Source organism: Typopeltis vanoorti, chromosome 3 (genome assembly GCF_054136105.1).
Source record: "Typopeltis vanoorti isolate ZY-2024b chromosome 3, IOZ_Tvanoo_1.0, whole genome shotgun sequence".
Lineage (NCBI taxonomy): Eukaryota > Metazoa > Arthropoda > Arachnida > Uropygi > Thelyphonidae > Typopeltis > Typopeltis vanoorti.
Genome location: NC_143551.1, coordinates 92302149 through 92319419, shown reverse-complemented (window position 1 = coordinate 92319419; position 17271 = coordinate 92302149). Strand labels below are relative to the sequence as shown.

The 17271-nt window shown below is 34.3% G+C and overlaps 1 protein-coding gene across 1 annotated transcript in view; it reads right to left on the bottom strand.

Moving 5' to 3' along the window:
- Nucleotides 1–17271, bottom strand: part of LOC150108384 (uncharacterized) — a 399479-nt gene that overhangs the window by 161521 nt on the left and 220687 nt on the right. Inside the window, exon 6 of the mRNA XM_090390735.1 lies at nt 5684–5930. Within this exon, the coding sequence (XP_090246861.1) occupies nt 5684–5930 (247 nt within the window). The remainder of the gene's footprint in view (nt 1–5683; nt 5931–17271) is intronic.

Here is a 17271-nt window from a genome sequence, read left to right as displayed (position 1 = left end):
GCCTTGGATACCCTGCACAACATCAAATGGGAAAAAGTTCAGAAAGGATAGGAGAGGAAGGAGTGTGCTGCTAATATCAGATTACTTGAATCCAGTTAGTGTTGAGAACTATGACTGCAACTAGTAAGATTTTCATGTGGCAGTGGTTTTAAGCCTTCTGGTGTGAGGTGGAGTCTAACAAGATCAAATATATAGTCGGATGCTGTTACAGACCTGGTGGATCGGTTGCTAGTGACGAAGAAATGCATCAACAAATAAAGACTATGGATGCTAATGGGGGACTTTAATCATCCAAATATTGATTGGGTAGCTGAGAAATTGCATGAGAAGAATGAAACTGAATTTATTGAGCTATTGACAACTTCCTCAAGCAGCATCTGACAGAAGGAACTCGTGGTCAAAGAGTGTCAGATCTGATTATAGTGTCGGGGGGGGGTCAGTTAAAGACTTAACTATTTTGCCTTCAGCTGGTGACAGTGATCAAGCAGTACTCACTTGGAAAGCAAATAAGTTTATGAATATTCTTTTAAGAAAAGGTTACATGCTGAACTACAAAGCAGGAAATTATGACTTGAGGAGTATGTTGGGTTCTGCATCATGGTATCAGTTGTTGAATGGGAAGGATATCGGCAGTGTGTGAGAAGCGTTTAAAAAATATTTAAATGATGAGATATCAGAATGTGTCCATAGAGTTTGAAGAATAAATAGAGTATGAATGAAATTGATATGTAATGTAATTAAACAAGAGATTTATAAGAAAAGGACGATGTGGAAGGAATACCAATATGCATAAGGATGATGTCATTAAATTAAAGATGACAAGAAATTATATTCTTGGTTTAATCCTTTATCCAAGTGTAAGTAAACAAAGTGTGCACCTGAAGTATTTTCAGGATAGGGCAACTTGCATATTGAGGCTAATGATTCACATCACTTGCCTTAGTATTCCATAATGCAAAGCACATATCTTTATGGACATGTATAGTGCTATGCATTATGGGAAGGGTCACTACCCAGACTGTTTCGACCCTGATTGAGGTCTAATCAATGGGAGCCAGACCCAGAGGTCTGGCTCCCACTGATGAGGTTGAAGTAATGCAGAAGTCATATTTACATTTAGAGTAGCCAAAAGGTATCACACGTTATTAAAATACTCTGGATTAGAGATAGTTGTTGGAAGTTTTCCATTTGGTTATACTATAAATTAAAGATGCCAAGAAATTATATTCTTGGTTGAATCCTTTATCCAAGTATAAGCAAGGACAGGGAAACTTGTATACAGAGGCTCGTATATAATTTCTTGGCAAAAACTTCCAACAACTAATCCAGAGTACTTTAATAAGTTGCGACACCTTTTGGCTACTTGTATATGAAAATATGACTTCTGCATTACTTCAAGCTGGTATCACCTCTGGGTCTGGTTCCCACTAATGAGACCTCAAAGGTTAAAACGAGTATGGGTAGTGACCCATCCCATAATGCACATTATGGGAATGATCATATGATTAACCTCATCATATGTGATATGATTGAGACTTACAAACTTCTGAAAGGGTTATACAGAATTTCAGTAGATGGAATTTTGCATTTTATGCAAAATTCCATCCAACTCTAGATTTATCATAAGCACTCAAACTGATTTGCAAAAGTGTATAATAAAATTAGTGTATTTAACACCCAATTAAAAGTGCTTAAAATAAAGTGTTTTCCAGCCTACCTGATCAAACAGGTAGTATATCTTTACTCTCATTGTCAAGCTAAGTCATCCCCATAGTAAAAGGAATGTTTATGAATGTCTCTACATGGCAAAAGTGATTTTCATTACACCACGAGACTATGTGCCCAGCAGAGGTGTAAAATTTTCAAGCCATTTCAGGCCTCCAATAAGTGAGGTGGTCTCACATTGGATGGGAGAGGACACGGAAGGAGCCTCTTAGTAGAGGCTCCTTCCGTGACAATGGTGATAACACCGGCTGATACTTCTGCTCCAGCAGCAGCTTTTATGCATTTATCGTGCCTAGAGCTTTTAATCTAATCTATTTAAAATGCTTCTTGGAAGATGAGATAAGATTTTATCAGAGCCTAAAATGATGATCGTGTCTGTGAATATAGAGGGTCTATCGATACATAAAGAACTCTTGCATAAACTTTGTCAAGAATTGTAATATACTATGTATACAAGAAACACACAGAGATATATATCAATGATGTCTGAAAATTCCGGGAATAAAATTGGCAGTGGAACGTCCCCATAGCAAATATGGTAGTGCCATTTTCATTAGACCAACCCTTCAGATCTTCGCAACATCTATTACAGAGGAGAATAATAGAAATAATCACTGTAGAATTGAGTAATTCTGTCATCTATTCCATCTACAAACCCCCGAATGTAGATCTTCTAAATCCCCTGTCAATCTTAACAGGCAGAAAGTATCTTCCTTTATTGTGACTAATATCCACAGTAGTGTCTGGGTGTTATCTGCAAGATGATATGAATGGAGAGGCTGTGTTGGAATGGCTAAATCATACTGGCTATTCTTTATCCATGATAGTAAACATCCTCCTTCCTTTTATAGCAGAAGATGGAAGTGGGGCTATAACCCAGATCTCATCTTTGTGAGTGAGAAGGTAGCCGACCAGTGCATAAGAGATGTTTGTATGCCTATTCCAAATTCACAACATCAACCTATAATGTGTCAACTACTAGCAGAAATTCAACCACAAATTGTTCACTTTAGACGAAGATTTTAAAAAGATTTTCAATTTTAAAAAGACAAACTGGAAAAAATTTTCCAACCTATTAGATGAGAAAATCAAGAATATTAACCCAGTTCCAGAGGCCTATGACCAATTCAATGAAGGTGTTTGAATATACTCCCGAGAAGAAGGTAGAATTAACAATTTCCAGGGATTAACTCCTAAGATAACTGTTCAACTGATAGAATACTGCAACTTATTTGAAACAAATCCCTTTTAGTGATGAAATAGCATGCAGACAATAGGTTGTTGCATCTATATCCAAAGCAAAATGCTAACAATGGATAAAGTTAATGAATGAAATAGATATGAGGAGTAGCAGCCAAAAAAAAAAAAAAAGGTTGGAGGCTACTTAGACACCTCAGCAATGACCCAAACAAAACTTCGACACATTCTAATGTTCTCAGCAAATCAAATAGCACACCAACTTCTCAAAAGTGGCAACCTATAAATCTGGTTAGAATACAAAAGACAGGACTTCAGAGGGAATATGGAAAAGAAAATACTTTCTCCAAACCTCTTACAATGGAAGAAATAACAGGGCAATTAAAATTTGTAAATCTAGCAGCAAATCTAGATGAAGTTTGTATTGAACAAATCAAAGAATGTGGTCCTGCAACCAAAGACTGGATGCTGAATTTGTTCAACAATTTTATTAATACCTGCAAAATACCCAAAGTTTGGAGAAGAGCTAGAGTTATTGCAGTTCTCAAACCAAGGAAAGATGCAAATGAACCCAAAAATTATACTGTAGACCTATTTCACTATTGTGTCATTTATACAAGATTTTTAAGCGAATGATCCTCGAAAAACTAACAAGGATAATTGATCCACTCCTAATTCCCAAACAAGCCAGCTTTTGAGCTGGGAAATTCATAACACAATATATTGAGGATGATTTTGAGAACTGTAAATAACAGGGGTAGTTTTATAGACTTAACTGCTGCTTACGATATGGTTAACCACAGCATCTTGTTAAGTAAACTGTACAAAATGATGAAAGATTGTAAGGCAACTCGACTAGCTAAATGCCTTCTTCAGAATCGAAGATTTTTTGTTGAATTTCAAGGACAACGTAGTTATTGGAGGATTCAGAAGAATGGCCTCCCTCAAGGCAGTGTTCTGGCCCTGATGCTTTTTAACATCTATACAAATGACTAGCCTCTCCCTAAAGATACAAAATGTTTTATCTGTGCTGATGATCATACCACTGCCACTCGGGCAGATCATTTTGAGAGTGTAGAACAAAAGCTCTTTCTGACTGAACTCAGCTATAGTGAAAACCACTATAGCTGAGTTCTAAGAAATGGAAAAACCATGTAAGAAATACATCACCACCATTGCTATGGTAAGTAGGGACTGGCAGATCATAATTTGAACACCTCTTCATGCAAGATTTTAAAAAAAAATGTTACAGGAAGTTATTAAAAGTTGGAAAGAGTGTTTAGGGAAATCAGCAGTATGGGTATAAAACATTCCAAATCTCAACATGTATGGCTGTATCGATTTACCAAAAATCTGGGAGGGAGACATGTAAGATCAAATTAATACTTGTAAACCTCTCTTTATCCAACAACAGATGGCATCAAATTAGGACTTTAGTCTCTTGTGTTTTCTGTTACAATTTTAAACCATTTCCACTAACTAATTGTCAATGTTTGTGTATTGTGCAAACTGTGCTCTGAAGATTCTGCATAGAAAAGAAGTGAAATCAACAACCAAGTAAATACATTATTTATTTTCTAATTACTGTCTTGTGTTGTGAACTTAGGCACAAAAAAATCAAAGATAAAAAAAGTTCTATCTTTGGTCTCTAGAATACATAATTCATCACCCATTATATATTACCATCCACAGTGCTAATATATATAATAAGTTTAAACCTTTAAAAAATGCATTCTGTTCTTAGCATCACATGTATCCATGTCTACCATTACTTTCCATTGAAAGTAAAAAGTTGTTTTCACAGGACATCAGAAATGGAACATTCTATGCTGCTTTTTTTTTATTTATTTTCCCCAGCATGAGTTTTGCTCTAACAGGAATAAGCTTTCAAAGCAATGAAGTTGAAGTTAAATAACTGTTTATTTTAATGGATTATACTGGAAGTTACATACTTTTGACATGCTTTGATTTACAGAACTTCATTCTTTTAAATTCACATCCTCTTATATTAATATATTTGTAATAACTCAGACTAAAAAAACATTCTCTTTGAGAAAAAAAAAATTGGCGAGAATATGGTGAGCGAGCATTTTCCATAGAATAATTTTTTTATTCATCATTTAATAAATCACTTTACTAAATACCAACTTCATAGAAGTAGACTGCATTCAAATTTATATGAGAATTTTGATCAAAGATATTTTAACACCTGACCTTTAGTTAGTAATTCATATCTGAAGTCCATTGATGCCATATGGATGCTCCCATTCCTCAGATTTTGGGATTTTAGGCGTGAAGCTTTCTGCTACAAGAAGTGGTTGGTCACAGATGCCATTTCCACATAGATTTTCAAGACAGTGACAAACATCCATGTTCACAGCAGGGTGAACATGGATGAACCCACAGCCTCTTGGCTGGAGAGTGAATATACTAAACACTCAGCCAACTAGGTCAGCACCTGACCTTTCCAAACTAAAATTTTCGCAATTTTCTCACATATCTTATTTAAACACAAAGTTATTCAATGATTAAATCCAGAATAACATAAGGTAACCAATCAGAAATTTTCTAAAGAGATAATACAGCTATACCTGCATTCCTATAAGAATTAAAACATTCTTTGAAGTTAAATCTATTTAGCTGGAAAACTTACATCACTTTATACAAGTAAAGACATTACTTGTAGAAAGAATATGCTATAATTAATATGCTATAAATTGTAGCATATTCCTAATGTCAGTTAATCTAAAAATTTAATTACCTGAATGAAACCTTGAACAGTTCGTAATGGTTTGCACTAGATTTGATTCAGAATTCTGAACTATAGAAGACTGACTTTCATTTTGGTTAGCAAACTGAGGTAATGAACTAGCTGCTGCTGCTGCTGCAGCAGCAGCAGCTTTAGCTGCTTTTACAGATGCTTCTTTTGCTGCTCGGTGGTCAGCAAGGAGCTCATCAAAGTTTTTCTGCCGACCTACTACTGCTCGCCTAAGGGACAAGGAGTGAGTCTGTAATAAGAGAGAGAGAGAAAAAACACTATACCTCACTCTAATATATAATACTGTAAATACATATACATATATATATACACACATACACACACACTGTACATTAAATTATAGACAGTTCAGTTCATTTCATGTTTTGTTAAACAATAAAGAAAAATATTTAATAAATAAAGATCAAAGACCATATCCTTGAAAATCCATTTTGTCTCATTTTTTTTCTGCTAGTTAATGAATCAAAATTTTCTCAAGTTTTCAGACTAATTTTGTACTGTATTTTGAGTACAGTACTGTACTGTAAATGCCTGGTGGCTAAGTGGTTAGAATATTCCCCACCCCTTTCCAACCAACAGGCTGCAGGTTGGAATATCTCACAAATGTCCATGCCCATGGATGTTTGTAATTGTCTTTAAGAAAGAGATAAATTTCATCATCTGGTTAAAAGATCACTGTCCCACTTATTGGAGACCAGAAGTGGCCTCCAGGAGCCGAAAATCTCCAGGAGTTTTTCGGCTATGTAAAAATTGAATTAAAAATACAAAAAAGTATATAACCTAATAAAAATAGAAAAATAATAATAATCTCCTGAACCCATCCACAGTACAAAATGTACTACAGGTATGCATGGTGGAAACAACATAAAAGCACACACCCACACATAGATACATGAACTCGAGACACTTAAATCCATACTCATGTAAGAAATTCTCGAGATACACAATATTTACGGACAGCTCTTACACACACAAGTCGACACTCAGCCCCATGTGCTGAATCATCCCAGTTCCCACATGTCTTTTGCTATGAATGCACCTATATAGTATTGTGCTTATTAGCAGGTTTTTGGTGTTTTTTCTAAAAATTATTCACGATGGCTGGTGGTAAACATGCACCTTGAATCAAAATGTGAACCATACCACAAACTTACTGCAATCAATTTAGAGATGAAATTACAGATAATAAAGAAATACGAAGGTGGGCAGAGCTTATGAGGTATAGCATGTGAACTCGGTCTTGCAGTATTGCCAGTAAATATCATAGTAAAGGATACCTCGCGTATAAAAGAACATGCTAAAGGAACAGCCAACATGAAAAAAACCATAACAACAACACAACGTGAATGCACACTAATGGAGATGGAAAAATTGCTTATGATATGGATGGAAGACCAGATCCATAAATGTGTTCCTTTGAGCCTTATGAAAATACAGGCTAGGGCAAGAAGTTTATTTGAGGACCTTAAGGGAAAATATCCTGATGACACAGTGTAAATTGAAGCAAAAAAATAATGGGAACATATGTGAATACATTAGGTTCCTGAGATTTCCAGTGTAAAATGAACCAAAAATATAAAGGAAGCATGTAAATACAATTGGTTCCATTCCTAGATTTTCAGTATATAACACAAAATACTTGAAAAATGTTTTATTTTGCAAAATTTATGTACTGAAAATTGTAAAATGTTTAAGATAATGTTTAAGAAAAAGAAAATTTACTGTTTTAACAAAGATAGAATAAATGTCTGTTCAGTTTTCTGATAATACATTATAGTCTGTCTCAATTCCTCTCTTAATGATTGCACTCTGTTCCCAGTTGGGGTCATTGCTACAGATCCCACATCCCTTATTAATAAGATAAATTAAAGATGCCAAGAAATTATATTCTTGGTTTCATTCCTTATCCAAGTGTAAGCAAACAAAGTTTGCACGTGAAGTATTTTCACGACTGGGCTACTTGTATATGGGACTAGCTAATGACTTCACATCAATTGCCTTAGTATTCCATAATGCAAGGCACATATCCTTACTGATGTGTATAATGCTATGCATTATGGGAAGAGCCACTACCCTGACCTGTTTAGACCATTATCGAGGTCTCATCAGTGGCAGCCAGACCCAGAAGAGATACCAAGGTTGAAGTAATGCATATAAGACCTCAATAAAAGTCAAAAACAGTCTGCATAGTGGCCCTAAATATAATGCATAGCATTATACATGTCTGTAAGGATATCTGCCTTGCATTATGGAATACTAAGGCAATTGATGTGAAGTTACTTACATGAAGTTACTTACGTGCAAACTTTATTTGCTTACACTTGGATAAAAGGATGAAACCAAGAATATAATTTCTTGGCATCTTTAATTTATAGTATAACCAAGTGAAAGCACTTTCAACAGACGATTTAGAAGAGCTAGCTGAGCAGCTGTCCAAAGAAGACACAGAGAAAAATGAAGCCGACTCTGCAATGATGATTAGGACACTAACAGTGAAATCAATGCAAGAGGTTATTGCTCTTATTAATAAGTGTTGAAAGTTTTTTTACTTGATTATACTATAAATGATTCGCAAGGATAGTGTCATGCTCTTGTGAATCTGGAATGCAGTCAGGCCAAAGTTTATGCCAGATGCTATTCATCTAGAAAGTTAGGCAGAGTCATGACTCATCACTCCTTCCGATCTATGAGAAGGTACAAAAGTGAAGTAGCATAAACTGAATCATACCTGTAATATTAATAAAGTAAACCATACAAATTATAGAGGTTCAAACATTCTATATTCCTTATATATTCTTGTTTTAATTCTTTACCCTAGCATAAGTAAAAAAAGTTTATGTTTAAAAGCAGTATCTGCAAAAGTCACATTTTCCATATGCAAGTAAGAAAATGGCATATCATCTCATTATTAATATACTCTAGGTCAGAGATAGTTGTGAAAGTTCTGATAGGATCGAATTATTGCTTCTAATTCCCACTGATAAGACCTCAATAAATATCAAAAACTGTGGGTAGTGAGCCTTTCCATAATGCACAGCAATATATAAGTCCAATAGGAAGTGTTACTATTGGATAATGGGGCAACCGATAAAGATAGCCTTTATTATACAAGCAGACTAGCCATGAAGCTTCATGTGAAAAATGTTTGTTTATGCTTGTGTAAAGGATTAAAGGAATAATATAGTTTCTTGTCAAGTATGATATACTTTTTTAATTTTCTAATTATGATATACTTTGTAACAAATCAAAAAGATTTATTCTGAAAGCATAGAATGGTTTTAGAAAAGGATGTTCATGTATGGATACAGCTTTCTGTTTTTAGATAAGATATATTAGAAAAGAGAAGAGAGTACAATCTAGTAACACATATTACATTAATTGATGAAAATGTAATATATATGAAGATAATTAAATACATATAATATGATTGATCTCTGAATAATCATCTTGGAGAGATGTCCTTTATCTATAACTCTCATATTCTTAAATGAAAGAATAATTAAATGTAACAGAAAAAAAAAATCATTCAAGTATTAAATCCTCATGAGAATTTAAATACTCCTTTGTTGTTGATGACCAGGTGATAATTGCTGATTCTGAAGGTTACCTTCAGAAATTATTCTGAACAGAAAATCCAAAATAATTGATTTGAATTAGAATCAATTAGAAGAAAAACAGTAAAAACAAAATTTTGGTATAAGTTAATTAGTTTACACACCTAGGATTTAATCATCTAGAACTAATAGATGTAATAATTTTATGTTTAAACTTAACCCAATAGTACAAAGAGACATTATTTTAAAGATTTATAATATGCTAGCTTTACCAATACTACTATATAGAAGTGAAATTTGGATAATAAAACAAAAAAAATCCAAAGATTAAAGTAGCTGAAATGAAGTTTGAAGAAAACAGAAAAGTATACCTTATTTGATCACAAAAAAAAAAAAGTGAAATAAAAGAATTAAAGAAGGAACCGTAACTGAGAAAAATAAACAATTGCATTAAAAGAACAAAAACAGAGAGACTGACCAAACAAGTGTAATTCCTTATATACCATCAGAAAAAAACTAATTGCTTCTAACCAGGAAAACAGGCTATAACAGGTCTAAATCCTCGAGGTGCATGATGATGATGATGGAAAGAAAATATTGCAACAGAAGTTTGAATAATATAACTTCATTTCCCCCCCCCTAAAGATTGCTTTTTTTTTTCTACACTGAAAACAGTTAACTGCTAAGATGTTATGCTTTTAAATAACTTCAGTAAAAGTCTACAGGATTCATTAACTAAAGTGATGGACAGCTGTAACAAATAGCTGCACATGACAATCAGCAATTAAAAAAAAAAAAAATGGGTAGAAACTGAAAACATCAGATACACATTAAATGAGAAACATATATGACAAGAAAAACATTTCTGTTATTTAGAAATAATTTTTAGTGACGATGGCAAATTAAATACGGAAATAGGCAACTGAGTAAGCAAATATTGTATGGTAGGGAGTCACCCAAATAAGTTATATGCAAGACAGAAATTAGTCAAAACATTAAAGTAGCTACAAGACAGTGATCAAACCAATTTAACTTTATGGATCTGAGAGCTGAGTTAGAAACAAAACAACTGATCAAAGACCACAGATATGAGTTGTGAGAAAAATTAAGGGAGTGAACAGACAGCATCACAGAATCATTAAAAATGAAGATATGGTAATCATGAAGAATGAAGTTATGAAAAATTTCAATATGTCTGAGGTATGAAAAGTTTGCTGTTTTTCTAATTAAGTTTCCTTTATTGTTTATTCATTCTCTGAAGTGATTTTGATAGTATCAATGCTAAGTTTCTCCCACTACATTTTTTCTTTATAGAAAACAAAACAAATCTCTTTGCACATAAACAGTGTGGTCCATAAGTTTTAGGACTTGATTTGTCGCATGTACAGTACTGGAGAAATCTACTGGCAAACACACTAATACCAAAGTAATATATACCAACTAATGTCTATCCCCCCCCCCTCTACCCACAGAGTGAGATTAGTTTGCATTTAGTAGTGTGCAAGTTATGATGTGTAGTGTAAAGTGCTTTTCTTTGTAAGTCATGGATATGGAAATTGAACAGAGAACTGCAATTAAATTTTGTTTTAAAGCAGGTCTTTTTGCTACATAAACACTAGAAATGATAAAAAAAAAAAAGATGTATAGAAATAAGGCTTGAACCGATCTAATGTCTTCAGGTGGTATTGATCATTTCTTGACGGAAGAGTCAGTAGAAGATGACGAAAGAAGTGGCTGTTCCACATTGCCTCAATCTCAGGAAAACATTGCCACTCTCACTGAGATGGTAAAGAAGAATCATCAAATCACATTATGAGTGATAGTGAAGGCTTCAAACATCCTAAGAGCATTGTTCTTTGCTTCTGAGTGAAGATTTGGGAAAGAGGAAGTTGTGAGTTTTGTTCTCCATACCTTGACAGCTGAGCAAAGAGAAGATCGAGTCACATCATGTGAAAACCTTATCACGATTATCAAATTTCTTTGATGAAATCGTTACAGGAAATGAGAGTTGATGTTTTGTCTATGATCCTAAAGCAAAGCAACAGAGTTCTGAATGGGTTGGTGAGACATCTCCCAGACCGAAGAAATTGAGATTTCAAAAGTCACTCATCAAAATGATGTTGATATATATATTTTTTGACACTCAAGACATGTTTTGAGAGTGCAATAGCGCACAAAGAATTCATACTGGAGGGGTGGAATGATGAATGCATTCAACATTTTCATCCTGCCACATTCTTGTCACAAAATGTTTTCTTTTCAATGGAAATGCACATCTGCTCACAAAGTTACAAATGTGTGGCACTTTTTTGACACACAAAAATATCTCCCACATTACCATCCTTTACTCATCAGATTTATCCCCCTCTGAACTATTTTTTGTTCCCCAAGTTGAAAATAAATGAAACCACACCAATTTGTGGATGTTCCAGCCATCTAAAATGTTGTAACTGATGAATTAAAGACAATCAAACAAGAATTTTCTGCAGCTCTCTGAAAACTGTACAACCACACTAAAGCCTGTAAAGATGCCAATGGATTGTATTTCAAATAAATGTTTTATCTTTCTCATATGTGTTTTTGATTTTTTTGTTCATAATTTTTGTCCTAAAATTTATGGCCCACATTGTGTATGACATAAGAATCTGTTATTTGCTATACTCTAGGCTGTAACCTCCCCATTTCCTAGAATTGCTCATTATGAATTGAATTTATAATGAGCAATTTAAATAGGGCACCTACTCTACAACTCTCCATCTCCACCAGTCCACAAACCGCAACTACCTTCATCATCTACACTAATGCCATCCACCGATGACCACCACCCCTAGTATTTTCCCACACAATCAGAAACATCCATGCCAACGGTGGGATTCGAACCAGCAGCCTTTTGGCTGGAGAGCAGATATGCTAACCACTCAGCCAACCAGGCTTATGAAACAAATTATGTACTGCCTAGGCCTTTTGCATAATATACAACTAAAGGAATATTAATAAACATCATTGTTATAATTATTTTCAATGTTCAGATGATGCAAAAATAATCAGAAAATAATCTTTGCACTGTTTAAAAAAAGGCCATTCAAATTTGGTAATTTTTCTGAAAAAGAAAAAATTTCCACAAAGAAGAAAATACTGCATATTTTTAAAAAAATAGTTTTAACGCTTGTTTTGATATTAAGTAGTATTTTTGAAGAATGCTTTACTTTAATTATTATTTTACATGAAGAAAAAAATGCACGAGTGATACTAAAGTAAAAGATAATAGGCTAAATATCCCCTCAAACCCCTTCCCCCCCCAAAAAATCTGAAGATTAAAGTGTTTTTTTTCAGCTGTCAGTTAATGCAAAACTGTTGATGCAAAAACATAGGCTGAATGACTATATAATGTACCTGCACTTTAATATTTTTTTTCCAATAAGGTAATTATCAGATAAAAAGTACTGTATTTTTCCGTGTATAAGACTATGCTTTTTTCTAAAATTTTTAGACCAAAAATTGGGGGTGTCTTATACGGGGGGGAGGATTAACCGGTTAAGAGACCTGCGGTTGCCGTGGTGAAACTGCTGGTACCTTGTCTCTGTGAACAGGCTTCCGCTAATTACTAGCCTTTCTTAACTCTGTCGATTGACATCATTTACGGCTGATTCTGAATAAACCAATCAGAACTCTGAAAGCATCCATACGTCTGCAACTCATTGGTGAGGTAAGTTAATGCATTAACAATATTTTAAGCACTAGCCCTAAAAATGTCCGAAAATAATAAATGATTGTCATATTCTTCAAAATTCAAGTTAAAAGTCAATCAATTTAAATAATCAATATAGTCAGCAAGGTTAGCCTAGTGGCTAAGCGCTTCGCAACCATATGCCTGGGGAAGGAGTGTCCTAGGTTTGATTTCCGTCGACGACGCAAGGAGCTTAAGGCTCTTCCTCAGCCATAGCCAAGTTAGCCAGTCTTGGGCATGGACAGCAGGGTTTTTTCCGCCAGTTTATCTGAGGTTTTTCATCCCACAAGCAGGCAAACCGGGCCCATGAACACACAGATTACACTCAGAAATACTGACCCAGCCATAGGCCTGATTCATCAGCTATGCCGGTTCCGAGCCCGGATAAAATGGGGGGGGGGGGGGAACTGATGGTGCCGTACCTCCCTGTAAAGGGTCTCATGGCCCTTGTATCATCATCATGATAATTAATTAATAATCAGTATTTAAAAAAATATCAAATGTGTTCTGTTTTATGTTTAAAATATTGATTTCTTACTTTTGGGTTCGAAAAAGTAGGGTTCGTCACACGGAAAAATATGGTAATTAAAATATTAAAGCAATTAGCAGATAATTGTGATTTTTCAATAATGAAACTGAAGCTATGGTTATTAATAATTACAAATCATGATCTTGGTAGTGATTAGGAAGAATTAATTTTGAAAAAAATTACTGTACCACCTGCAAAAGAAATATCAGCAGTTTTGTAGAATCGATTAAAACAATGAAAACAAAACAAGAAATTTCTGAAATATACTTGGCTATTGCCGGGGCTATTTAGTGTGCCTCCTAGTAAGTGTTCTTTTTGTTTCTAAATATTTATATTTACTGATATTATTTATTTTCACATTTTTATTATCTTTTGCAAACAACCTAAATAAATAAAATGTAAAGCAAAATATGTTAAAACATTAAAAGACAATTTCTGATGCAGAAAATTCAAATAAAATAGTTCGCTTATGGTCGTGGTTTCAATGGTCATAACTCCATTATAGTTCTATTAATTCAAATTTCACTGCGGTTCAAATCTATTAATGGCTCTAACAGTACAAAATTAATGACTGAGTAGGATACTTACAAGATGCAAGAAAAAGCTGTTCATGTATTTTTGAACAATTTCAACCAGTGTGGGAGTGGGGAGAGAAAGAGAGATTGAGTAGCATAGAAAGTGAGTTATGTTGAATGGAGTGCACTCCCAAAATTAATTAAACTTCTCAGAAGTGTCATAACACATTTATGGACTCAAAGATCCAAAAATAAACAACATTTGATAACCATTATTAGTGGCATAGTTCACTCCTCTTTACCACTTTTCAAAGAACTAGCAATAGTAGCACCAAAACACTTATTAGAATATGTTGCTTCTCGCATGAATTGCACATTATTTCATATACAAAATTAAAAGTATTGCATTTAATACAGCTTCTTAGTTTTGATGTGGCTACTATTTTCAAGAATGTTCTGATCAGAAAATCTTTCACCCACTACTCCATCCTCTTTTCCTTTAGATCAAAGTTTCCGCCTAATATCAAACTGTTTACTCCTACTCAACAATTAAGCTATTTCAAATGGCAAGGTAACAATTATGAACAGAATGAAAATGCAGCTATGAGATCACTAATGTCACCAACATTAGCAAACTTTCATGTACAAGTCTTTGAGTAGAAAATTTTTCTCCTTTAGAGTCAAAAGTTGAATTCAGATATATGAATGATATCTTTCTGAATGGATCGACACTCCCTGCACTAAAAATATTTTTCACCCACCTCAATGATAAACACCAACCTATAAAATTTAAAATAAGAAAATAACTAACTAATCTCTTGGGACACTTTAGTAATTTATCACAGCAGACCAATTTTGATTTTTCTACAAAAATCCTATCCATATAGGTAGGTGTATCAATTATCCTATCAGTACAATGCTCAAAACAGATTAATATCTGAGAAGACACACACAGGAAAGCAATCTGAATAAGCTAACTCAAAAAATAAATTTCCAATTTTTTTTTTTTTAATTCCATACATGAGAGGTTAAAGAATCTATAAGTGAATTAGTGTCGTCTGTGAGATGCAGGCGAGATTGAAAAAGAAGTTAGATATTTTTCTTGAGAAGTTGCAGGACATAGTTGTTTGGGAATACTTTGTGAGGTAGGCTGTTCCTGGGGACAGAAAAAGATGGAAGAGAGGAGAAGTAGGTTTAGTGTGTTTGCAGTTGCAATCAAAAGGAATGCTGAGCAGCTGCTGATCTAGTTTTTAACATATCCCAAAGAAAGTGGAAGGATAATGATTGTCAGTTTAGTGGAAGTACATGTAGAACAGACACAGAGCTGAAACATAGGGAGACTGATGTAAAGGAGGGGTCATCTATGAGCCAAACTGCTCTTTTCTGGATAGCATCAAGAATTTTCAGGAAGTTTCTGATGCACCACCCCAAACATGTGAGCAGTATTCTATGGGAGGGTAAATTTCATATTTGCACAGTTAGCAGCTGAGTGGGTGAAAAATAGCATCTTGAGTGAAGGGAATTGCCTAGTTTTTAAATGTTGAAGAAACTATTTATGTGTTTATGACAGAAAAGGCTGGAAATAGAAATCAGCCCAAGCAGAGAGATCTGATCCCGTTCAATTTGTTCCTGAGGGTAAGAGTAGGTGAGATGCGATCCCTTTAGTGAAAGAAAAGGCAAGATACATTGTGGAAGTATTGAACGTGACCAAGTAGTTATTGCCCTACTAAAGTATGTTACTGAGATCAATGTTTAAGGCACTGGTTGAAAATGACCTTGAACTTGGGACATCTGAACACTGCATGATTTGTTGAATGAGTATGAAGAAGAATGATGTTAATGTATTTAGGCCATGACACTACATCATATACATACAGTTTGCATGTTTCATTGTTGAATCTGCTGGTTTGTTCTAGTTAGTTAATTTGAAAATTATATTAAAGATGCCCTTGACGGGGGACAAAAATTTTATGCCAATGAAAATATTTACATAAGTAAAATCTGTATTACATTTAACTAATTATTATGTTTTCATTGTTTCATGTCCCTTGGTCTATCAACCAACTTTATATTTTGTCCTGATGGCATCTATCTCACACAAGAGATAGAGGTTATTTATAAAATATATTCCATGCTCTGTCTTGATTTTTTTTTTTTTTTTTTTTTTTTTTGCTGCTTAGTACTCAGAGTTCCACCATGACTTTCAACAGTGAAAAACAAGATAATGTTGGAATTGCAATTGTTACTGTCTACACAATACAATCTGCAATTACGTTCATCAGTGCTTCACTAATAGATGTTCAGCTGACTACCTCAGCACTGAATTTTGTATGGCAGGGAAAATGTAATTCAGTCAGTCTGCTCAGTTTTCCTTGCAGGCATTGTGCAGAACATGGATGCTGTTCAGGATATTATGCAAATCACAGGATCAGGAAATGATAATTTCCATACATGTTCAGTATAAAGAGTAAAAGAATCACAGGAGAGCAGACTAAGATCTATTGCAGAATATGAGCATCAGGGCACAATACTCTGTTAAATAGTACAAATATTTGTGTTTGCACTACTTAACAGAGGATTATGTCCATTAAATTCACCCATAAGAAGTATGGGCTGAGGCAGTTACAATGTAAGATCAAGGTCAATCTGATTTAACTCATAATTCAGTGATAAAAGAATGGAACATACTGTAATAAGAAATCACAGCAAATACTACCACTTCCAGGGCAGATTTAATCTAGACATGGTATAAAGGAGTATCACCAGTTCTGTCTTTATGAATAATAGTGATATGCCTAAAGGTGGGATTCATACTAGGTTTTAAATGTCTCCTGCAGGAAGAAACAAATGGGTTTATGTTTCTGAAGAATCGATATCCTCAATATTTTGATGGAATCCAACTATTCCATTGCAAGAATTTCCCTATTATTTTGGCTCTGTAGACTTATCAAATACAAGTGGTTGAGAGCTTACCTTTGTCTTGTGTATTGTCATTGGAAAGTATGGACAAGCTGTATCCATCTCTTCCTCTGGGAAAAAATATTTAATATGTTGATATGTCAGGGTCAGTTCTTGTGTTTAATTCACATGAGGCAGATACAGAAGTATTCATTTTAATGTGTAGGTGACTGGCAGTTTTTCTTTCAGCAGTGCCCTTGCAATTCTCATTCAGAAGAGACCATTTTAGGAAATGGAACCTATTACAGTTCTCAGTCCTGTTCAGGAGTGAGACTAATAGGTTGGGC